The sequence below is a fragment of the Bufo bufo genome, chromosome 3 (genome assembly GCF_905171765.1).
Source record: "Bufo bufo chromosome 3, aBufBuf1.1, whole genome shotgun sequence".
Lineage (NCBI taxonomy): Eukaryota > Metazoa > Chordata > Amphibia > Anura > Bufonidae > Bufo > Bufo bufo.
This window is the reverse complement of record NC_053391.1, coordinates 285805325-285831197: the sequence shown is the minus strand read 5'-3', so window position 1 is coordinate 285831197 and position 25873 is coordinate 285805325. Positions and strand designations below refer to the sequence as shown.

General features: G+C 46.3%; 1 protein-coding gene across 5 annotated transcripts in view; it reads right to left on the bottom strand.

Moving 5' to 3' along the window:
- Positions 1–25873, bottom strand: part of SPDEF (SAM pointed domain containing ETS transcription factor) — a 131908-nt gene that overhangs the window by 29541 nt on the left and 76494 nt on the right. For all 5 annotated transcript variants that reach the window (XM_040424173.1, XM_040424171.1, XM_040424174.1 and 2 more), the window contains one exon: positions 23304–23453. In XM_040424173.1, the coding sequence (XP_040280107.1) occupies positions 23304–23453 (150 nt within the window). The remainder of the gene's footprint in view (positions 1–23303; positions 23454–25873) is intronic.

Below are 25873 nucleotides of genomic sequence, written 5' to 3'. Positions count from 1 at the left end.
CAATGAGTATTTGTACGACCGGGGTGCTAGGAAAGCCTCTGCAGAGCTGGGTATTTTTTTGCCACGTTACTGGACGCTAATGCGCAATGCCTGTAGGCTCATGCGTCCTTTTGAGGAGGTGACAAACCTAGTCAGTCGCACCGAAGGCACCATCAGCGACATCATCCCATTTGTTTTCTTCCTAGAGCGTGCCCTGCGAAGAGTGCTGGATCAGGCCGTAGATGAGCGTGAAGAGGAAGAGTTGTGGTCACCATCACCACCAGAAACAGCCTTATCAGTATCGCTTGCTTGACCTGCGGCAACGCTGGAAGAGAAGTCTGAGGAAGAGGAGTCAGAGGAGGAATGTGGCTTTGAGGAGGAGGAAGACCAACCACAGCAGGCATCCAAGGGGCTCGTTGTCATCTATCTGGTACCTGTGGTGTTGTACGTGGCTGGGGGGAAGAACAGACCTTCAATGAGATCAGTGAGGACGAGGAACGGGACATGAGTAGCTCGGCATCCAACCTTGTGCAAACGTGGTCTTTCATGCTGTCATGCCTGTTGATGGACCCTCGTATAAAAAGGCTGAAGGAGAACGACCTGTACTGGGTGGCCACGCTACTAGACCCCCGGTATAAGCAGAAAGTGCCTGAAATGTTACCGAATTACCGGAAGTCGGAAAGCATGCAGCATTTCCCAAACAAGTTAAAAAGTATGCTTTACACAGCGTATAAGGGTGATGTCACAGCACAACGGGAATCTAACAGGGGAAGAGGTGAAAGTAATCCTCCTCCTACCACAACCACGCTGGCAAGGACAGGACGCTTTACAGACGTGTTGTTGATGGAGGACATGCAGAGCTTTTTAAGTCCTACGTATCGCCACAGCCCTTCGGGGTCCACCCTCAGAGAACGACTCGACCGACAGGTAGCAGACTACCTTGCCTTAACTGCAGATATCGACACTCTGAGGAGCGATGAACCCCTTGACTACTGGGTGTGCAGGCTTGACCTGTGGCCTGAGCTATCACAATTTGCGATAGAACTTCTGGCCTGCCCCGCTTCAAGTGTCCTGTCAGAAAGGACCTTCAGTGCAGCAGGAGGTATTGTCAGTGAGAAGAGAAGTCGCCTAGGTCAAAAAAGTCTAGATTACCTCACCTTTATTAAGATGAATGAGGCATGGATCCCGAAGGGACTGACAGTGGGGGATGCATTTGACTAAAAAAGGCCTGATGAGATGCCTTGGGCTAAAAATGGTCCACACGCTGCTGTATTTAATCTCTGCATGTCGGATGACTTGCATGACTTCTCCGCCACCAACTAGGGTTCAAGCCGCCATGTTTTAGTGCACTTTCATATAGCAGCGGCTGCAACAATAACTAATTTTTCATGCATGTTTACATGCCTAATTTTTCTGGCCTCTGGTGCTGCACTGTGGCTGCAAAAACAAAACAAAACAAAAGGCACATACATGTGTCAATTCCCCTTCGTGATAGTTACCTTGTTGTGGTGAAGGGGCTTGCGTATCACAATGAAGCGATCACCTCTATGAGTGTGTTGGCAATTGCAATGTAGGCACACCCCAGATGATAAGGTCGTTGCTTAATTGTGAACAGACCAAAAGCGATCGGCTGGATAATTTTGCATAGAAAAAACATGAATTTTCTTTTTGATCATCTAAGGTGATCATTAAAGCCTACTAGGCCAACAATGGGCCCACACTGCAGAATCATTGTTTTCTGGGTCACTTAACTGTCACTGAACTACCTCAGCACGACCATAGGCTTTGAAAAACCGCCATCGCCTGCAATCTCCCAATCGTGCGCACGAGCACAATCATCACTACACCAAGATTGAAGCATAGAGGAATAAAATATATGTCATGAGTGTGTCAACTATTGACAACTCTTTGCGGAAGTCTAAACTCTATTCGATACACGTCCCCTAATAGGGGACGTAACAGGGATTAAACTGATAGGAATAGTACTACTTAACATACCACTCATATCGGGTAGCACAGTACATTGCACGGCGCACGCGCAGTGCCCCAAATTGGAAGTAAGAGGACCAACCAAGCATCTTTTTCCATCTCCCGGTTTCTAAAATCTATTCCATACTTTAGCCCCTGATAGGGGCCGTAACAGGGATTAAACTGATAGGAATAGTACTACTTAACATACCACTCATATCGGGTAGCACAGTACATTGCACGGTGCATGCGCAGTGCCCCAAATTGGAAGTAAGAGGACCGACCATTCGACCAAGCATCTTTTTCCATCTCCCGGTTCCTAAAATCTATTCCATACACCACACCGGCCCCTGATAGGGAACGTAACAGGGATTAAACTGATAGGAATAGTACTACTTAACATGCCACTCATATAGGGTAGCACAGTACATTGCACGGCGCACGCGCAGTGCCCCAAGTTGGAAGTAAGAGGACCGACCAAGCATCTTTTTCCATCTACCGGTTCCTAAAATCTATTCCATACACCGGCCCCTGATAGGGGACAAAACTGAGATTAAACTGGTAAGAACAGATTTTTTTAGTAAATAAAAACAGCACAGCCTCTGCGGAGCTGGGTATTTTTTGGCTGCGTTACTGAACGCTTATGCACAATGGCTGTAGGCTCATGCGTCCTTTTGCGGAGGTGACAAACCTGGTCAGTCAAACCCAAGGCAACATCATCGACCTCATCCCATATGCGTTTTTTCTGGAGCGTGCCCTGCGAAGAGTGTTGGATCAGGCTGTAGATGAGCACGAAGAGGAAGAGTTGTGGTCACCATCACCACCAGAAGCAGCCTTGTCGTCGTCGATTGCTGGACCTGCGGCAACGCAGAGAGAGGAATCTGAAGAAGAGAAGTCAGAGGAGGAAGGTGGCTTTGAGGAGGTGGAAGACCAACCACAGCAGGCGTCCCAGGGGGCTTGTTGTCACCTTTCGGGGACCCTTGGTGTTGTACGTGGTTGGGTGGAGGAAGAGACCTTCAATGACGTCAGTGAGGACAAGGAACGGGACATGGCTATCTTGGTATCCAACCTTGTGCAAATGGGGAGTTTGCGGTTGTGCAAATGGCCTGTTTGCGTTTTTTTGCGGTGCGTTAAACGGGGAGTTTGGTCTGTCATAGTTTGGTCTGTCACTGTGAAGCGGGCGTAACCCTACACTACCTGTTCGATACAACATCATACCTGATCGTATACACACACTGGATGTTTTAAAGCACATTATTCCAAACAATTTAGGAATGTTAGGTGATTTATGCCCTTTATGGATTAAAACCCGACTCTTCGTCAACTACGTAATTTTCCATGGGAGTTTTGCCATGGATCCCCCTTCGGCATGCCACAGTCCAGGTGTTAGTCCCCTTGAAACAACTTTTCCATCACTATTGTGGCCAGAAAGAGTCCCTGTGGGTTTAAAAATTTGCCTGCCTATTGAAGTCTATGGTGGATCGCCCGGTTCGCCCGTTCGCGAACATTTGCGGAAATTCAAGTTCGCCGTCCGCGAACGGAAAATTTTATGTTCGCGACATCTCTACCCCTTTTCACTTTAATAAATTAGAGGAAAAATGACTACCATAAGTATAATTTTCGACAGCTGATCTGGCTCATCACATGCACGCACGGAGATATATTCGATATTCACTACTCCCCCTCTGGTTTCTATGCTACTACTTAATAACTCACTCCTCCCTCTATCCCCTTTGTGTTCTTCCTTTTGTCCTAGGTCATTCCCCCATTGCATTGCATTACTTTATATACATTGTTAAGCCTATTGTTGTCACGGCTGAGAATGGGGAAAACCCTCAGCCGTGCGATGCCAGAAGATGGATGGTCGATGCAAGGCCAGGACAGGAATCAGGGAGCAGGTCACCTCCTATCAATCCCTAATTCTGACCCTGTCTCCGAGCCGTATGAGCCGACCCTGATGGTGGGAGGGCTCATACTCCAGAACCTAATATTCCTACTCGCCCTCAGGGTGGCCCTGGACTAGGAGAAGGGTAAGACTACCTGGTCCTCCAGGATACGGACGAACAGGAGTCTCACTGGCCAAGCAATAAAGAAAGGGGAAACATAAACAGACATATGGCAATGGCAGGTAAGCGAAACAAAAACCACACCTACTTGCCACAGACACACAGCCTGGAACCCATGTGCAAGTGCTGCTGTCCACAACAACACAAGGGACACAGCACACACCACACATCACACGGGAACACAGGAAACCATAAGCTGCAATAAATAAAGAGACCAAACACACACCTTCATAACACTATGAAACATAAGCTATGACCACAAGGTTGGCCCCCACTGGCAGATGGTATATCACAGGAGGATGACTCCCGCTAGCCATGGCTGAAGTACCCCTCAGACTACTGATCTAAACTGAGGCTTTATAGCCCATGTAGCCACACCCACACACAGACACACCCAGTGCACACATAATAGGAAGGAAGTTAACCCTTCCAACACAAGGCAAGGGAAGACGGCCACTTAATGGGGAAGTACACACATAAACACAGACTTCACCTGTTGCCGCGGGCAACGGCATGCGTGGCAACCATGTCCTGGGGAACAGCCAGAAGGCCGAGACACTGCCACCACATGCATACAACACCAAACGTAGTCACGGGCAACCAAGTGAAGGAAAATGTCACTAAGCACACCATAGGCCGTGACAATTGTTCACTTATGTTTGCTACTGGCTTATAATATGTTTAAAGGATAACTGTCATATTTTTTATTTATTTGCTAGTTTATTAGCGCTAGGCATGTATACCTGAGTTAGTCTGTCAATGATTGCCAAAAGATCTGTAATTACCTTATAATAACAGCTTTCATTAATGTCTCCTGTCCCTTTCCACTCCTCCCTTAAAAGACCGTTGCTAGGGCTCATCTGTCTCCGGCTAGGAAGACAGAGGAGTGGTCCTTCACACTGCATGCCTGCATTAGGCTTCAGAGTGAGGAGGCGTGTCTCTCAGTAATCCAATCTGATTGGCTGGCAGGAAGCTGCTGGCTACAGCAAGTTTGTATGTGACCTGAGGGAATGCAGTTTTGGCCTCAGAGAACTGGCAGAGGAGCCATCTTGAAAAGATCCTCATAATTTAGGACTAAAAATAGCCGTAACTAAGGGAAAAACTCAAGGAAAACAGTTGTAAGTGAAGAAACTAAAGATTGCTTTATGCATAATGCTGCTGCAGCAGTAACACATGCTGAACTTGAGAATGACACAAATATTAGTTTTCACAAAGTTTGCTGCTAAACTGCTTTTAGATCTTTGTTTCAGTTGTTTCTGTGATGTAGTGAAATATAATTACACGCACTTCATACGTTTCAAAGGCTTTTATCGACAATTACATGACATTTATGCAAAGAGTCAGTATTTGCAGTGTTGGCCCTTCTTTTTCAGGACCTCTGCAATTCGACTGGGCATGCTTTCAATCAACTTCTGGGCCAATTCCTGACTGATAGCAACCCATTCTTTCATAATCACTCCTTGGAGTTTGTCAGAATTAGTGGGTTTTTGTTTGTCCACCCGCCTCTTGAGGATTGACCACAAGTTCTCAATGAGATTAAGATCTAGGGAGTTTCCAGGCCATGGACCCAAAATGTCAACGTTTTGGTCCCCGAGCCACTTAGTTAACACTTTTGCCTTATGGCACGGTGCTCCATCGTGCTGGAAAATGCATTGTTCTTCACCAAACTGGAAGAAGTTGCTGTTGGAGGGTGTTTTGGGACCATTTTTTCATGGCTGTGTTTTTGGGCAAAATTGTGAGTGAGCCCACTCCCTTGGATGAGAAGCAACCCCACACATGAATTGTCTTAGGATGCTTTACTGTTGGCATGACACAGGACTGATGGTAGCGCTCACCTTTTCTTCTCCGGACAAGCCTTTTTCCAGATGCCCCAAACAATCGGAAAGAGGCTTCATCGGAGAATATGACTTTGCCCCAGTTCTCAGCAGTCCATTCACCAAACTTTCTGCAGAAGATCAATCTGTCCCTGATGTTTTTAGAGGGAAGTGGCTTCTTTGCTGCCCTTCTTGACACCAGGCCATCTTCCAAAAGTCTTCGCCTCACTGTGCGTGCAGATGCGCTCACACCTGCCTGCTGCCATTCCTGAGCAAGCTCTGCACTGGTGGCACTCCGATCCCGCAGCTGAATCCTCTTTAGGAGACGATCCTGGCGCTTGCTGGACTTTCTTGGACGCCCTGAAGCCTTCTTAACAAGAATTGAACCTCTTTCCTTGAAGTTCTTGATGATCCTATAAATTGTTGATTGAGGTGCAATCTTAGTAGCCACAATATCCTTGCCTATGAAGCCATTTTTATGCAAAGCAATGATGGCTGCACGCATTTCTTTGCAGGTCACCATGGTTAACAATGGAAGAACAATGATTTCAAGCATCACCCTCCTTTTAACATGTCAAGTTTGCCATTTTAACACAATCAGCCTGACATAATGATCTCCAGCCTTGTGCTCTTCTCACCTGAGTTAACAAGACGATTACTAAAATGATCTCATCAGGTTCTTTAATGACAGCAATGAAATGCAGTGGAAAGTTTTTTTTGGTATTAAGTAAATTTTCATGGCAAAGAAGGACTATGCAATTCATCTGATCACTCTTCATAACATTCTGGAGTATATGCAAATTGCTATTTTAAAAACTTAAGCAGCAACTTTTCCAATTTCCAATATTTATGTAATTCTCAAAACTTTTGGCCACGACTGTACATTACGCTATTTGTATCTAGACTCCACGCCGTCATTTCATCCTCATTATAATTCTGTATGTTTTTTCAATTGTATAGCTTTGAAATCAATAAAAAGATTTTGAAAAGAAAAGACAGAATGCATCAGTTTGCCTCCATTCAGTCACCATTCCGCTCTGGAGGCGGACAAAAAAACGCTGCCTGCAGCATTTTTCTGTCCAAGATGTGGTACGGAGCAAGACGGATCCGTCCTGGCACACAATGTAAGTCAATGAAGACGGATCAGTTTTCTCTGACACAATAGAAAAGGGATCCGTCCCCCATTGACTTTCAATGGTGGTCATGACGGATCCGTCATGGCTATAGAAGACATAATACAACCGGATCCATTCATGATGGATACATGTGGTTGCATTATGGTAACTGAAGTGTTTTTGCAGATCCATAACAGAACCGCAAAAAACACTAATATGAAAGTAGCCTAGTATGCACCGCGCAGGTCGAATTTTGTGAAGACCTTAGCGGAGATTAGAGGAAGAGGGTATCGATTCTTGACTGTGACCTTATTCAGACCTCGATAGTCGATACAGGGCCGTAAGGATCTAGCTTTTTTCTGCACAAAGATGAACCCGGCACTGGCTCGTGAAGTAGATTTCCGGATAAACCCCCTCTCGATATTCTCCTTGATGTAATCAGACATCGCTTGAGATGCTTGAGAAGTGCAAGTGGGTAGACTCGACCACGAGGAGGAGTGGCACAAGGCAAAAAGTCAATCGGACAATAATAAGGACGATGAGGAGGCAGGGTCTTGGCCTATTTCTTACTGAAGACATCCGCAAAACTGGCATACTGCTGCAGAACTCCAGGCAGGTCTACAGGTATAGTAGTCGAGGAAGCAGGTCGGACCTCTGATGATCCCCAACACAGAATCTGACCGGAATGCTAGTCCAGAATTGGAGTGTGCTGACGCAGCCAGGGAAGACCAAGGATAACCGGATTCACGGACGCTGGCAGCACATAGAAGGACATCATCTCTGAATGCAGAACCCCTATTTGTAACTTATGGGGCATAGTAACAGAAAGCACAGGTTGAGGGAGTGGCAGTCCATTTACGGAAGCCACTGACAGAGGCCTTTCTAAACGGATTGTAGGAAGCCGGTACTGACCGGCTGACCCAGAGTCCAAGAATACAGGCACAGACAGTGTGACTTCTTTGCGAATGAGAGTCACCAGAACTGAAAGTTTCGGAGAGGACTTGTCCTTGTCTAGGACCACCTCTCCAACTGATCGTAAACATTGGCGTTTCCCAGCTTCTGTGGACAATTACGCACAAAGTGGGCCTTGCCTCCACAATATAGACACAGATTTTCTGCTTTGCGGCGTAAATGTTCCTGGTCAGACAATCAAAGGCACTCTATTTGCATGGGCTCTTCAGATGGGATGGACACTAGAGGAAGAACCGGCCTCTGGAAGGATGGAGCCAAACGAGGTGGTCTTCTGGTACCTGTGACCTCCTTAGAACATTCCCTGAAACGCATATCTATCCTCATGGCCAAGGTGATCAGGTCATTCAGAGTAGACGGACGGTCACAACCAGCTAATTCATCCTTAATCTGGTCAGAAAGGCCCTCCCAAAACACCGTTAGTTGAGCCTCATTGTTCCATGCAAGTTCAGCAGCCAGGGTACAAAACTGGATGGAGTATTGACCCACAGACTAGGAACCCTGTTGTAGACGCAGCAGAGCTGATGCAGTGGAGGACGTGCAGCCGGGCTCTTCAAAGACAGAAGGTAGCCAGGAAAGACTGCAGATTAGTGGTCTCTGGACCTTTATGTTCCAAATAGGATTTGCCCAAGCAAGGGCCTCATCAGATAGCAGGGACACAATGAAGGCAACCTTGGACCGCTCAGTGGAAAACATCTGCCCATGCAACTCAAACTGGATCAAACACTGGTTCAGGAATCCACGGCATGTTTTTGGATCTCAACCATAGCGTGATGGCAGAGGAAGTTGCACACAAATCTGGATTCACCGGTGTGGGAATTGCAGGAGTAGCAGCGACTGGTGACTCTGCAGTAGCTGGAGAAGAGATGGCATCCAGACGAGCAGCAACATTTTGCATGAACTGCATTATGACATCCTGACGTTCGCTCTGACGCCTCACTTCATGTAACAATTCCTGAACGACAGGCTTGGGGTGACCAGCTGGGTTCATGGCCTCAGTGTTCTGTCATTAACCAGCAGGTGTGAACCCACTGTGCCACATGTCCTACCTCCTCTAGGGGCATTGTCTAAGTGAATCCCTCGATCTTCACAGTACCCCTGATGGTGGGGATAGACTTTCCCAATGGGAACACCAGGTCACTACCTCTTGAGTAGGATTGGTACACGAGGCAGCTGGTCCAGGTGGACCAGGAGGTACCTGAGCAAGGTACCAGAGGCAAAGGCGATGTCAGCAGGCCGAGTCATAAACAGGAGCAACAGTGCAGGAGTGAAGGATGAGGCAGAGCCGAAGTCAAACAGGCAATAGGTCAGGGCAGGCGGCACAGCTATGGGTCAGGCAATCTGGATCGGCAACAGAAGAGTCAAGGCAAGCAGGCAGGGATCAAACAGGTAGCAGAGTCCAGGAATACAAGTATGAGTCAGGAACACAAGCAGATATCAGGAACCTTAGCAGGACAAAAGGAGCTTGCCACTAAGGCATCTGGGAAGGGGGCTGAGCAACCTATATATGTGCAGGAGAGCTAGGATTTGTCAGCGAGGTCACATGACCTAACCCATAAAGCACAGGAAGTGACGCGCACCAGCCCTCAAGGAAGTGCTGCAGGGAACAACAGCAAGCATGCTGTGGCCAGGGCTGATAGGAAACTGTGGAGAGGATCCCAGAACAACAGTACCTACACAGACAGAGCCCAGGACTGCAACAGTGAATGGGAAGCGCTGGCAGCAGATCACTGCTGAACACGGTGCCCGGGACTGCGGCAGTAAGCAGGGGAACAGCGGTGCATAGCAGCCGCTGTTACACCTACACTGTCCCTGTGCTGTCCATGAAGTGTGAAGTTTACAGTAAAATGGTGGAGATCGGGCAGGATGAGGCTTTTTATAGGGCTGTGACATCACAGGGGCTGGCTATCTGCTGATTGGCTGGCTGCACAACATTACGGGTGATCTCTCATTCCTGGGCTTCTTACTTTCAATTTGTAATATGTGCAGCAGCCATTTTGGAAAAAATCTGATTAGTTATCACGAAGCGCAAGGAAATTCAGCTGTGTGATTTTTCCTAAAATTCAGATCGAATTCCACTTTGTCCACTTCGATTCACTGAACACTAATCATTTTCCTGGCAGACACTGTAAGGGTCCATTCACACGTCCGTGTGTGTTTTGCGGATCCACAAAACACGGACATCGGCGATATGTGTTCATTTTGCGGACCGCACATCGCCGACACTTAATAGAAAATTCCTAATCTTGTCCGCAATTGCGGACAAGAATAGGACATGTTCTATATTTTTCGGGATCGGAATTGCGGACCCGGAATTTCGGATCCGCAATTCCGGATACGGGCAGCACATCGTGCTGCCCCATAGAAATTGCGGACGTGTGAATGGACCCTTACCCTCAACTACCCTCATTCACAGCCCAGCACAGAATGGTCTTCTGCTTTTTCTGCTAGGGCACTTCCCTGCATGCTAAAGCACTGATTGGCTCATCCAGGAGAAAACGAACCTGAACATATTTGGGTTCATCTGCCTTCAGAAAAATAGCAAAGTTCGGACCGAACCAGGTACAGTCCGAACTGGTTTGCTCATCCTTAGTTGGAAGGTATGATGCAGACTTTACAGTAAGTGAAAGATGATTTATCAATGGGGTCACTGTATTTTTGCGTATTAACACTTCCAAATAAGTTTTAATTTTTATTTAGGCTACTTTCACACCTGCGTTAGGTGCGGATAGGTCTGGTATCTGCACAGACGGATCCGCATCTATAATGCAAACGATTGTATCAGTTCAGAACGGATCCGTTTGCATTATGAAGAACAAAGTCAAACGGATCTGTCCTGACTTACATTGAAAGTCAATTGGGGACAGATCTGTTTTCAATTGCACCATATTGTGCCAGTGAAAACGGATCCGCTCCCATTGACTTACATTGTAAGTCAGGACAGATCCGTTTGGCTCCGCATTGCCAGGCGGACACCAAAACGCTGCAAGCAGCGTTTTGGTGTCCGCATCCAGAGTGGAATGGAGGCGGACCGAGCCAAACTGATGCATTCTGAACGGATCCTTATCCATTCAGAATGCATCGGGGCTGAACTGATCCATTTTGAAGCGTTTGTGAGATCCCTGAAACGGATCTCACAAACGGAATTCAAAACGCCAGTGTGAAAGTAGCCTCATTAACTCTTTCTGGGAGGGAGATGGGAAAAACAGCAATACTGCCACTGCGTTTTTACACTATAAATTTTATGGCGTTCATTATTCGCTAAAAATAACATAACATCGTTATTCTCTGGGTCACTACAATTACAGTGATACCAAACACCTATAGTTTTTTTCTCAGTTTTACTGCTTTTTTTTTTACAATAAAACTCCCTTTTTTTAAAAGAAAAAAATGTTTTTGCATTGCTGCTTCCCAAGACCCATGCAATTTTTTATTTTATTTCCATGTAGTTGTGTGAGGGCTTGATTTTTGCTTTCGGCATGTAAAGTGTTAAACAGCCCAGATTGGCACTCCTGCCGGTCCGGGCTGTTAGAGCAGGGCCGCGGCTCTCATGTGAAAGCCGGGTCTCCGTTCCCTGCTGCACGGGGGCGACCCATGCAATGCTTAGACTGGGCCGCTGTAAAAAAGCAGCAGTCCAGCCTAAGGCTCCTTAGTGACCACCGTAAAAAGGCGTATGGGTGGTCACTAAGGGGTTAAATCTGCTAGAGTATTTTGTGTCTTATCCCATGTACTGGTGGACATATTAGAAATAAATTTGTAAGAAGGGATGAGCTAACCCGGACCGAACTGTAGAGGTTCATACCAAACATTACAGTGTCCGGGTACTCGAACCCAAACATGGACATTGGTGCAAAAATCTGTGTTTGGGCTCAGAGTCTAAACAAAGCTTGTTGAAAGGCTACAGCGCAGCCAATCAAAATGCATTTAAGCTGTGGGCACTTGGAAGCCATCACAGTCATGCCTAGTATTGGCATGGCTGTGATTGGCCAGCGCACCATGTAATCCTGCATGTATAAATGCTGGATCACGTAGTGTGCTGCCATTCTGCTCTGACTAGTGTGACTACAGGACCCTGCTGCGGTGAGGGACAGTGTTAGCCTTTTATTTATTTTAATAAGTCTGTGGGTGATCTCTAGGCATTTATGTGGGTGCAATACAACACCTTTGCAGCAGTGACACAGAAATACAATACTTAATCGGCTGTTCAGTCTCAGGGTGAACTGTAGGTATTTTTGGTCGGTGCAATACTACTTCTTTGTACCAGTGACATGGACATTCAATAGTTAATCTGTCTGTTAATTGTGCCGGTGACACAGATATTTTTTGGGGTAAAAAACACTTCATTGCCCCTGTGACACGGAAATACAATATCTAATTAGTCTGTTATTGTGTCGGTGACACATAGATTATTTTTGGGGTGCAAAACACTTTAATTGCCCCTGTGACACGGAAATGCATTTGTTAATCAGTCTGTTAATTTTTTCGGTGACACCTAAGCTATTTTGGGGGGAGCAAAACCCTTTAATTGCCCCTGTGACACGGAAATACAATTGTTAATTAGGCTGTTAATTGTGTCGGTGACATATAGCTATTTTTTTGGGTGTAAAACACTTAATTTGCCCCTGTGACATGGAAATACAATAGTTAGTCAGTCTGTTAATTGTGTCGGTGACACATAGCTATTTTTGTGTGCAAAACTCTTCAATTGCCACTGTGACACGGAAATATAACAGATTATCCACCTGTTAATTGTGTCACTGACACATAGCCATTTTTCAGGGTGCAAAACACTTAAATTCCCCATTTGACACGGAAATACAATAGATAATCAGTCTGTTAATTGTGTCGGTGACACAAAGCAATTTTTTTTTATTAATAACACCGCATTTTTATCCGTCTAACTGTAATCGGAGAGTAAATTTGTCTGTTAATTATGTCGTTGACAAACAGCAATTTTTTTGGGGTGATCACACCGCCTCTGCATCCGTCTTCCTGTGATAGCAGTAATAAATCAGTAATAAATCAGTCAGTTAATTGTGTTGGTGACACAAAGCAATTTTTTCTGCATCCATCTTACTGTAATAGCAGAGTAAATCAGTCTGTTAATTGTATCAGTGACACAAAGCCATTGGTTCCAAGTGTGGTTCCAAAGTCCACTGTTGCATCTGTCTTACTGTAGTAGCAGAGTAACTCAGTCTGTTAATTGTGCTGGTGAAACAAAGCAATTTTTTGGGGTTCCAAAGTCCACTGTTGCATCCATCTTACTGTAATAGCAGAGTAGATCAGTCTGTTAATTGAGTCAGTGACACAAAGCAATTTTGTGGGGTTCCAAAGTCCACCGTTGCATCTGTCTTACTGTAATAGTGCAGACTGGCCAGGAGGGCATGGGTGAAGAGTGGGTGGAAGATGATGTGAAAGATGATGAGTTCCTAGACCTCACATGGCATCAGGTCATCAGAGTGATGTGTGCAGTTCGAAGGAAGAGGTAGGGATCACGCAGCGCCAGCCACACAGCAAAGGAGGGAGCAGGGTGCAAAAGCGGAACGACTGGCCTCCAGCCAGTATGCCTGCTACTGCCCAACACGCCGAGGGACAGAGCACACCAAAGGCAGCTCAAAGGAGTTCTCTAGCGTGGCAGTTCTTCAGATAATATGCTGACGACAAAACATGGGTATTTTGCACGCTGTGCAATCAGAGCCTTAAACGAGGAAAAAATGTTTTAAACCTGATCACCACCTGCATGACCAGGCATCTAACTGCAAAGCATGAGCTGCAATGGGATAGGCAACTGAAAAACCATGAAAGATCTGAGGCGACTCCTGCTCCCTCTTCGGCTGCAGTCTCGGCTTCTGCCTCCCCCTCTGGAGCGACAGGGCCACCTGTCACCCCTTAAAGTAAGGATGTGACAGCAACACCACCATCACCAGCAGTGTCACCAAGCATTTCCACACTGTACCATGGAAGCGTTCAGCTGTCCATCCCCCAAACACTGGAGAGAAAGAGAAAGTACTCCCCTACCCACCTGCCAGCCCTGGCCCTGAATTCCTGGCCTTTGTAATGCTGTCATTCCATCTGGTGGAGACAGAGAGATTTAAAGATTTAATGATGGTGGCTGTCCCATGGTATGTGGTTCCCAGCCACCACTACTTTTTCAGGCGGGCCATCCCATAACAACATAAGTGGCAAGGTCCACATAACCAGCGATACGTGGATCAGTAAGCACGGGCAGGGACGTTTTATCTCCCTAACTGCCCACTAGGTAAATGTAGCGGCAGCTGGGCGGAAAGCGGTTTGGCGCATGTCCTACTGCCACTGAGATATGCTGGACGTTTCTCTATGCCTCCTGTTGCCTCCTCCTCCTCCTGTTCCTCCTCTACCGCCTCCTCATCACATTAGTGCGACACCTGCACCACCAACTTCAGCACAGCCAGGATGAGTCGCTCTCCAGAACAGCACCACTTCACCACCAGAGAGTGGGCCTCCATGCGGGACGTGTGTGACCTGTTGCAATGTTTCGAGTACTCCACCAACATGTCCAGCGCCGATTACGATGTCCTGAGCGTTACTATACCACTTCTATGTCTCCTTAAAAAAACGCTTTGGGCTATGATGGATGAGCATGTGGCACAGGAGAAAGAGGAGGAGGAACAGGGATAATTCCCATGGTTATCAGTCCAGTCATCCACAGTTGGCGCAGAGGGTGAGTTCCTGCACCAGCAGCGGCCAGGTACACAACTGTCCAGCCAGGGCACAGTTTTGGAGGATGAGCAGGAGGATCCACGTTCACAGCAGGGTGGCACCAAAATCAGCTAACGGGCATCACTGGAGCGTGGCTGGGGGGATACAGAGGAAACAGACGATAGACCTCCCACCAAGGACAGATTGTCGTTGCCTCTGAGCAGCCTTCCACACATGAGCAGCTACATGCTGCAGTGCCTGCACAATGACAGCCGAGTTGCCCTCATTCTTACCAGTGCTGATTACTGGGTGGTTACCCTGCTGGATCCCCACTAAAGTCACAACGTGCCGTCCTTACTTTTGTCACTGGAGCACGATCTGAAGATGCACAAGTACAGGTCCACGCTGGTAGACGCGCTACTGATGGCATTCCCACCTGATAGCAGGAGCTTAGTGGAAGCACAAGGTGGAGGAGGAGGAAGTTGCCAGCGCAGCTGGGGCACCGCAACCAGCTCAGAATGGATGGTTAGCATCGCACCTTCTGATATGGACTGTCTTAGCAGGAGTCAGCGTTTCAGCAACATAGTGGAACAGTACGTGTGCACACTAGTGTTGGGCGAGCATGCCATGCGTAGCAGCCAACAAACTTGCGGGGAGGAGACTCGAGCATCGTGCTCGAGCACACGCGGTATTCGGCCGAACACCACGATTCTCGAGTCTCCTCACTGCACGTTTGTTGGCTGCTACGCAGCCAATAAAGGTGCTAATAAGTACTGCCATTCACTGTAATGCCATAGACATGTTGGCTGCTGGCATTACAGTGATTGGCTAGCCGAAACGCGTCATTGGGTGCTATATAGCACCTGATGACACGTGTTCGGCTCAGTATTACAGCAAATATGTGGCCACAGGATGAGAAAAGCGCTCATAGGGTAAATAAGTAAAGATGAATCAGCGTCCTTCAAATTAAGGTGAATATGTGATCCTCACCCGTTTAGGTTGCACCAAATTGGGTGCAACCGTGATGAAAGTCCGCTGGATGAACTAGGTATCAGGTTGGAGCTGCCGTGTTCAAAAGAACCTAGGGTGAGAGCCAAGTCGCCACTTGGTTGATTACTAGAAATAATGACGGTGGCCGTCACGACTTATGTGGTCTGGCGAGCTGGTGGACATGAGGCGCAAGTCACAACCGGATTGGAAAATACAGGTTTATTGAGAGACAACGCGTTTCGGGGTGCACATGACCCCTTTATCAAGTCTAAAAGAAACATAAATCATAACAAAAGAGTATATACATGTACAATTTGTACTCAAAGGGGGAGAAAAATTGTAGGTATAAAAAGCGAGGGTTTGATAAAATAAGAGTCTGGTTGTCCACAAAAAATTTGTCCTTAAAAGTGTCTTCTAGGAAATTTGCGCCGCAATTTGTTGGACCATATGAAATTCTCGACATCATTTATCCTGTATCATTTAGGTTGAAGATGCCAGACTCGTTTCGTATCCACAACTTATTTCATAAATCTTTGCTTGAAAAATATATTTCACCCATAGTTTCATATCAGGCAGTCCCTTCCCCTCTACTGGTGAATGGTCAAAATGAATTTATTATTTCTAAAATCATTGATGTTAGGAAAGTTCGTAATTCGTTTCAGTACCTTGTTCATTGGAAGGGTTATTGACCCGAGGAAAGATCCTGGGTGACAGTGAATAAGATTTATGTTTCCAGGTTGATTAGAAAATTTCATCTCGCTCATTCAGAAAAACCTTCTCCAGCGACTTTGGGTCCGGTGGCCGCTCGTAGAAGTCGGGGTACTGTCACAGGGCGCTGGTTTTGCACTCCTTTCCTTCAGTGCCGCCGGCGCCCTGAGATAACTTCGGAGCAAGGACATGCGTGCATCCTCGTTTCCAGGGCAACGGGGGGCGGAGAGGACCTGGCCGCTCACGCCTCCTTAGCATGGCCGGCGTACTCCGCTCCTGTACTTTCAGCGAAAAGTCTGAGCGCCGAACTGGACACTCGGCACTCAGCAGTGTGCAGGGGAATGAGTCATGTGACGCTGGCCACGTCACATAACTCCTTCTCTCCCCTATTTAGCAGGCAGCCTGCTGGCCACAGGTTGCCTTTGATTAAGGTCCTATACCTTGTGTATACACTCTGTTAGATTGCTACTTGGTATTTGTATTTTGGCTAGTTTTTGACTTCGTTCCTTGCTTGCTACTCTTGTACTGTCGCTTCTCTTGGTATTTGACTTCTGCCTGACTTTGAAGTGTCCTCGCCTGCTCCCTGTGTCTTACTTACCTCTCCTGGTATTGACTCCCGGTTTGACTCTGCTTCTGCTTATTCCCTGGTACCGCCTTTACCTCCTGGTTTTGACCTTGCTAGTTTGACCTGTGTTTGTCTGTTTTGTTTGTCTCTCACGCACTTACTCAGGTTAGGGATCGCCGCACAGTTGTGCTCCGTTGCCTAGGATGGGTAAGTGCAAGTAGGCAGGGACCGAACTGTGGGTGGAGTCATTTTGCACCTTCCCCACCCCCTTCTTGTAACAGTAACGTTTGCCCATCCTAAATATCAGTGACATTAATTCAGTGTAATGTTTTATTAACTGCTGGTGACAGCAATGTTACTTGCGCTATACCTCCTGTTTAACATGTGTGCATCCTAAATATCAGTGACATTCATTCAGGTGTAATTTTTTATTAGGCAGCGGTGACAGCGACATTACTTGTGCTATACCTCCTGTTTAACGTGTGTGCATCCTAAATATAAGTGACTCATTCAGAGTAATATTTTTATTCAGCGGTGGTGACAGTGACATTACTTGTGATATACCTCCTGCTTAACGTGTACGCATCCTAAATATCTGTGACATTCATTCAGTGTAATATTTTATTTGGCGGTGGTGACAGCGACATTACTTGCGCTATACCTCCTTGAAGCGGGACATGAGGAGATCTTGTGCCCTGATTCCCAAACTCTGGAGCATCCACAGTCAGAAGAAGATGACGGTGGGGAACGGCAATTAGTGTTTCACGAGGTGGATGATGATGATGAGACACAGTTGCCAATAAGTGAACCGCAATTAGTGGCTCAAGAGATTCATGATGAGGATGAGACACAGTTGTCAATAACTGAGGTTATCAACAAGTCAGGAGGATGACCAAAGTGAGGAAGTGGAAGAGGAGGTGCGGGAATATGAAGTCACTGACCCAACGTGGGAAGGTGGCAAGCCGAGCGAGGACAGCAGTATGGAGGGGGAGGGATCCGCAGCACCGCAACAGGCTAAAAGAGGCAGTGGGGTGGCAAAAGGAAGGAGGCGGGCCACACCAAACAGGCCCACAACTGTTCCCCGGAGCACCCCCTTGCGGCAATCTCCATTGCCAAGGGGTAGGTGTTCCGCAGTCTGCCACTTTTTTTTAGCAAAGTGCGGACGATAAAAGAATTGTCATTTGCAACCTGTGCCATACCAAAATGAGCCGGGGTGTGAACACTAGCAACCTCACCACCACCAGCATGATCCACCACATGGCATCAAAGCACCCTAACAGGTGGGCCGAATGCCTGGGTCCACAACCAGTGTCTGCGGGTCACACCACTGCCTCCTCTTCCCCTGTGTTACGTGCTTGCCAATCCCCTCTCCAAGACACAGGCCCGGATGCCTCCCGTTATGCACCTGGACCTTTGCAAGCACCATCAGCTAGCACATCCACTTCTGTGTCCCATCGCAGCGTACAGATTTCTAAACCCCATGCCTTTGAACGAAAGCACAAATACCCAGCCACCCACCAACCCACAGACCATAGCACTAAATGCGCACCTTTCCAAATTGCTGGCCATGGAAATGTTGCCATTTAGGCTTGTGGACACTGAGGCTTTGTCCCCAGCCGCCAATATTTTTCACGGTGTGCAGTCCCAACCTTTACACCAACATGTGTCCCGTAACATCATCCGTGCCCTGACAAACGCAGTTATTGGGAAGGTCCACTTAACGACTGACACATGAACAAGTGCTTTTGGCCAGGGGATGCTACATTTCCCTGACGGCACACTGGGTGAATGCTGTGGAGGCCGGGAGCTAGTTACCGTAGGATGGCACAGGTGTTACCGACGCCAAGGATTGGGGACCCTACTTCCATCAAGGTTTCTGCCAACACCTACATTAGTGGCTGCAACCCCCCCTGCTCCTCCTCCGCCTCCTCTGAATTATCATCTTGCAGCACCAGTCAGACATCAGTCAGTAGCTGGAAGCAGTGTAGCACTGCAGTGGGGAAGCGGCAACAGGCCGAGCTTAAACTGATCTGCTTAGGTGACAATCAGCACACCGCCGCAGAGCTGTGGCAGGGGATAAGGGACCAGACTGAGCTGTGGCTCTCGCCACTCAACCTACAATCAGGCATGGTTGTGTCTGATAATGGTCGGAACTTGGTGGCGGCTTTGGAGCTCGGCAAGCTCACACACATACCATGCCTAGCCCACGTGTTTAACCTAGTGGTTCAGCGGTTTCTCAAAATCTACCCCAATTTGCCTGAGCTACTAGTGAAGGTGTGCAGCATGTGTGCCCATTTACGCAAGTCATCAACAGCTTCCGCCGGTCTGGCAACGCTGCAGAAGCGCTTGCAATTGCCAGCTCACCAACTGTTGTGCAATATGAGCACGTGCTGGAATTTTACGTTCCACATGTTGGCCAGGCTTTGTGAGCAGCAGAGGGCAGTAGTGGAATACCAGCTGCAACATGGTCATCGCCTTTCCAGTCAGCTTCCGTTCTTCACAAGCGATGAGTGGGTATTGATGTCTGACCTCTGTGAGGTTTTATGCAATTTTGAGGAATCAACACAGATGGTGAGCGGCGATAACGCTATTATCATCTTAACCATTCCACTTCTGTGTCTACTCAAACGCTCGCTGCTCACAATTAAGATGGACGCTTTGCATGTGTAAGAGGTGGAAATGGGGGAAGACAGTACACAGGGTGATAGCCAGACCACCCTCAGTTTGTCTTCTCAGCGCGAATTGGATGATGATGAGGAGGAGGAGCAAGAGACAGTTGCCTCCGCTACAGAGGGTAGTACCCATGGAAGTTTTATTCCATCTGGCCAGCGTGGATGGGTAGAAGAGGAGGAAGAAGATGAGGAGATTGGGACTCATCCTTCTGATGAGGACAGCGAAGTCTTGTCTGTTGGGACTCTGGCACACATGCCTGACTTTATGTTAGGCTGCCTTTCCCGTGACCCTCGCGTTGTACGCATTTTGGCCAACACCAATTACTCGTTGTTCACCCTTCACGACCCCCGCTACCAAGAGAACTTCTCATCTCTCATTCCTGTGGTAGAGAGGACGAGCAAAATGGTGCAATACCAGAAGGTTCTTGTGGAAAAATTGCTCCAAAAATTTCCAGCTGACAACGCTGGCTGCAAAGTACGCAGTTCCTTGGCGAACCAAGGAGGGGAGACGAGGGGAACACACAGCAGTTCCAACAGAGGCAGGGCAACACTCTCCAAGGCCTGGGACAGTTTTATGACACCCCGCCAGCACCCTCAACCTGATGCAAGGCCTAGTGTCACCAGGAGGGAAACATTTTGGAAGATGGTGAAGGAGTACGTAGCAGACCGTGTCAGCGTCCTCAGTGATCCCTCTGTGCCTTACAACTATTGGGTCTCCAAGCTAGACACGTGGCATGAACTCTACGCCTTGGAGGTGCTGGCCTGCCCTGCCGCCAGCATTTTCTCAGAGCGTGTATTTAGTGCGGCTGGGGGCATAAAACTGGTAAGCGCATCCGCCTGTCAACTGAAAATGCTGACTGGTTGACTCTTATAAAAATGAACAAGGCCTGGATTGCCCCTGACTTCTCTACTCCACCAGAGGAAAGCGGCTGAACATAAAGGCCCTCTAAATGTGGCTTTTATGGTGTATTGAATACACTGTATTCCCATGCACCCCTTCCATCACTAAAAAGGGTATATGGTTCAATCTCCCTTTTCTCATCCTCCTCTTCCTCCATCATATCAACATGCTTATTAGGCTGCCCTCACTCCTAATGTTTTAGATGGTCAGCTCAGCAGCGGGCCCTCACCTATAATGTTTTAGAGGGTCACCAGCAGGCCCTTACCCATAATGATTTGAGGGTCACCAGAAGGCCCTCAACCATAATGTTTTAGAGGGTCATCTCAGCAGCAGACCCTCACCCCAAAATGTTTTAGATGGTTAGCTTGGCAGCAGGCCCTCGCCCACAACATTTTTTAGATGGTCAGCTCGGCAGCAGGCCCTCGCCCACAACATTTTTTGGGCTACTTTGACACTGTCGTTTCTGGGTCTGCTTGTGAGATCCGTGTCAGGGCTCTCACAAGCGGCCCAAAACGGATCAGTTCAGCCCCAATGCATTCTGAATGGATAAGGATCCATTCAGAATGCATCAGTTTGGCTCCGTTGCGCCTCCATTCCACTCTGGAGGCGGACACCAAAGTGATGCTTGCAGCGTTTTGGTGTCCCCCTGACGATGCGGAGCCAAATGGATCCATCCTGACTTACAATGTAAGTCAATGGGGACGGATCCGTTTTCACTGACACAATATGGTGCAATTGAAGAAAGAATCCGTCTCACATTGACTTTCAATGTAAGTCAGGACGGATCCATTTTGACTTAGACTTTTTTTTAAAAAGAATAATGCAAACGGATCCGTTCTGAACTAATACAAGTGTTTGCATTATCGGTGCGGTTCCGTCTGTGCAGATACAAAACAGATCCGCACCGAACGCAGGTGGGAAAGTAGCAACATTTTTTAGATGGTCAGCTCGGCAGCAGACCCTCGCCCACAACATTTTTTAGATGGTCAGCTCGGCAGCAGGCCCTCACCCCTTATGTTTTAGATGGTCAACTCAGCAGCAGACCCTCACCCTTAATGTTTTAGATGATCAGATCAGCAGCAGGCCCTCGCCCCTAATGTTTTAGAAGGTCACCAGCAGGCCCTCGCTCCAAATGTTTTTGAGGATCACCAGCAGGCCAGCAATCAACTTTTTCAAGAATGGATATGATGCCCTCCTTTATGTGGAATAAAGGGTGCACTGGAGTGCCGGTTTCTTATAATTTTTGGCAGCCCTTTCCCTTAGTGCATAGGCTTTATGAGTGTAGGAGTCCCACTACCTGAACAATTGTGCCACAATGTGAATGAGGCCCTCCTTTTTGTGATATACAGGTTGTATCGGAGTGCCTCTTCCTTGCAATTTTTGGCAGCACTTGCACTTTATATACAAGTAAATATACAGGAAAGAATGTTTCCTAACAATTTTTCCTCTAAAATCGATTTTATCTTTGGTTTGGTGCGTATTATTGTCAGTCTGTAAAAGTGGCGTACTACTCAGACAACATCGTTAGCAGCAGCGACCTGGGAGTCCAAGATGCATCCAGTCATCCTCCCCATACTGTTCCTGAACCATTTCAGTGGTCTTTCCATCAATTTCTGACCTTTTACTATGAACCAGACACCCTCCCCTCTTTAGAGCAGGGGGTGCCTGGTTTAATGCTCTAGTGCTCCCATTGGCTTCCATTGTAGAGCACTCGAGCATCCCGAGGTGTTCTACTCAAGCACCCGAGCACTTTGGTGCTCGACTAACACTAGTGTGCATGTACTGACTGATGGACCTACCCTATTTAACTTCTGGGCCTAAGATCGCCCTTTACACCTTGGAGGTGCTGGCCTGCCCTGCGGCAAGTGTATTGTCCGAATGTGTGTTTAGCTCAGCACGGAGGGTGATCACGGACAGGCGCATTCGCCTGTTCACAGCTAATATGGACAAGCTCAAGGTCATTAAAATGAACCAGACATGGATCTCACAGGACTTGTCTGTACCTTGGGCAGACTAGAGGTATACCAGCCGCACCCAGCCATTGTTATACTGCAGTGCATTTTGTGCTTCCTCTTTGCTATTTGCCAATGTTTTGGGGCTTCCACAAACAAACAAAACAATAAAAATAAAAAACAAAATAAAAAAATATAAATAAATTTGTTGGCTATCTCCTCCACCTCTTCTGCCTGCACCGCCACTTCCGTCTCATCCACCTCTTCCGCCTACACAGCCACATCTGCCGCCTACTCCTACTCTTTATCCTGGCTCAAGATTATTATGCCTTATATTGGCAGAGTAGAGAAGTATACCCAAAAAATGGCTAAAGGTCATACACAGAATTGACAGACAGATTTGAAAAAACAAAACAGAAACAGTATCGGCTTCCTCTACCTCCTCTTCCACCTACACCGCCATGTTCACCTCCTCCTCTACTTGGACATCCACCTCCTGGCTCAAGATTATTATTTGTTATATTGGCAGAGTAGAGAAGTATACCGGCCACATCCCAAAAAATGGCTATAGGTCATACACAGAATTAACAGACAAATAAAAAAATAAAATAAATAAACCCCACCTCTTCCACCTATATCTACAGCCGGAGATGGGTCTCCAAACAACAAAGTTTTGAATGAAGAGCCTTCTGATACATGGGAATATATTAATAATATATTTATAATAAAGTAATATTTAAGTATTTTCATTTTCTAAAATTCCCGGAGAACCCCTTTAAACTGAGACTTAACCCTTCAATTCTCAAATTAGAAATCTATATATTTAGAAGGTAATCAAAATCAACACACATGAAATCTTGCTTTATATTAACATTCAGGTAATCAAATTGCTTCTATATATTCTTGATTCTAAAAATATGTGTTACCTTTTTCTTTATTGAGCCAACGTATGGACCGTCCATAACTGTGTGGTTTCAGCAAAAGCTCTTTTAAGAATTGCCATAAATGTATTGGTTGCCCAGAACTTGAGGAGTCAACCTCAGCATCTGCCCAGCATTCTCCACCAGCCCCATTTCCTGATGAACAGATGAAAGCATAACAAGAATGCAATGTCAAAGAATTCAATGTTAAAATCACCTTATAAAAAATGTTTTGAAATGCCATGTGCACTCTGTCTATTAATGCCAGATTTCACCAGTTCCAATGCATGCTTGGCAGAGGCACATGCGCAGAGTAGTAAGCAGAGGGACTTTATCACTTCAGATATTGTCATTAGTGTTGAGCGAATCGAAGTATCCGAAATGGAAATCGATCCGAATTTCAGAAAAAATTCAATTTGTCACAAAGCCGAATTACCTTGGTGGTAAAAATGTAACACAAATAAGATAAATAGGGTAAAAGGAAATAGGAGGATCGGTGGGTGTTGGTAACACTTTAAATCCGCCTTTTTCTGGAAACCCGTTGTGAGCTTCAATAGTGGTTGGTCGGTATGAAGGTATTTTGGTGTGGTATAGGTTTGTTAGAAATACTGAAAAAAATGAACATAAACAAACTACACTGGGTCTCAAGTGCCTGGGAGACCGTTAACTGTAGTGTCAAACATGCCAATGTGTAGTAGATGAATACAGCGAACAAGTTAAAACAAATAAGTAAAATTCGTTTAAAAGGATACATGTATCATAAAAATACTATAGTATCGTATACTTCTTTACTCACTTCACGAGGGGGGTGGTTTACCAGGATAAGCATAATACACTTGTAAACCAAACACCCCCCCAGTCTGGATTGCTTCTAGAATCTTACAAGATGAAGGCAGCCAATCACACGGGTGCTTCTGTTCACTTGTCTTTATTAGGGTATATATCCGGCTCAACGCATTTTGGGACAGGCACGTCCCTTCATCAGGAGCAATGGTTTCATGAATGTGATAGCAGGGTGTTTATACCCTTTGGTTAATGTCAAAAAGAGCGCCAAACAAACAAAAGAGCGCCAAACATACAAAAAGACCGCCCAAAACCGATAAAAGACCGCTAAACTCTTGTGGGCGGATTGTTTATCGAATTCCTCAGCCGGAAGCGGAAATACCCGGCTGCGGTGTTGCGCATGACTGGAAACCGATGTGTGTCAGGCTGGAACGCATTGCGGCTTCATGCGCATGCCCAGTGGTGTTTGTCTCGGCGGCCTGTGCGCAGGTCTGGAAGTAGACTTTCCATAACGCAAGTTCTTATTCTGGCCAATACGATTCACCTGGTTGTTCTGTCTTCGTTTCATCCGGGGTCGTGGTAATTTGGAGGCATTAATAGGCCATGTAAAAGAGTCTTTTCAATAAAAAAGTCATAATAATGTCTGTTCGTTGTTTTGTATAAAATAAGGAATAAAAATAAGGATTGGGGTGTATATAATCAATGAATAAAAAAATAATTATAATAACGATTGGAATGTATAGAGTCAATGAATAAAAAAGATAAAATAAAATACATGAGATAACATCAATGATCTGAGACTGGATCTATTATTCTTATTTGTATCGCTATTCACTTTTCTGTTGTTCATATCTTTCATACTTTGGGTATCTTTGGATGTATGTTTTTTTTTTAATATGTGGAGATGCGGGTGTTGGTAATAGGGTCTGAATATAATGAAAAGGAGATATGTTGTGATAGGGATGGGTAAAGGGATATATAGTGGAATACATAATGAATATGTATCAATTTGTCATGGGGTCTGGACTTCTTGTAGAGATATTGTAGAGGGATGTATGATAGGATTGGGACCTCATGTGGTGTCCGATAGTTGTGTTGGGGGATTTGCATTCTATCTGTATTGTTGGACATCATAACCTTGTTATTTCGTGTACTATGTTTCTGGGTTGATACATGGATTAAAAAATATATATATGAGTAAATCGATAGATAAATAAATAGATATAATTTTAGCTCGTATGCAAATACATATAAAAGGGCTTTTTATAAAATATTGTATGTAATACTTGTATCTAAGATATTTGTATGTATGCATATGTAACAAACACACCGAAGTATCACACGAAAATGTATCTGGAATCTATAGATAGGTATAGTGGTCTCGGGGGAGATAGGGGGGATTGGGGGGGGGAGAAACAGTGGGGATGATGGCAGTGACTTCTTATTGAGATCTGAATTTTGTTGTGTAGGTGGTTAATAGTTGGCGTGTTCTAATGTTTCATTTAGACCAAACGGGGTGAGGGTGTTGAGCTGATCAATCCAGAACATTTCCTTCCGACAAAGTTGTTGGAAGGAGGGGGATTGTTCCAATGGGATCACTTTCCGATCTAAAGGATTGCCCTCATGTAGCAATGAAAAATGGCGTGATACACTATGCGTTAGAATTATTATTTTTATATTTGATCTGTGTTCATTCATCCGCTCTCTCAGGGTTTGGGTGGTGCGGCCTACATAATAAAGGTTGCAAGGGCATTGGAGCACATAAATTATATTTTTGCATGCACATGTCATTG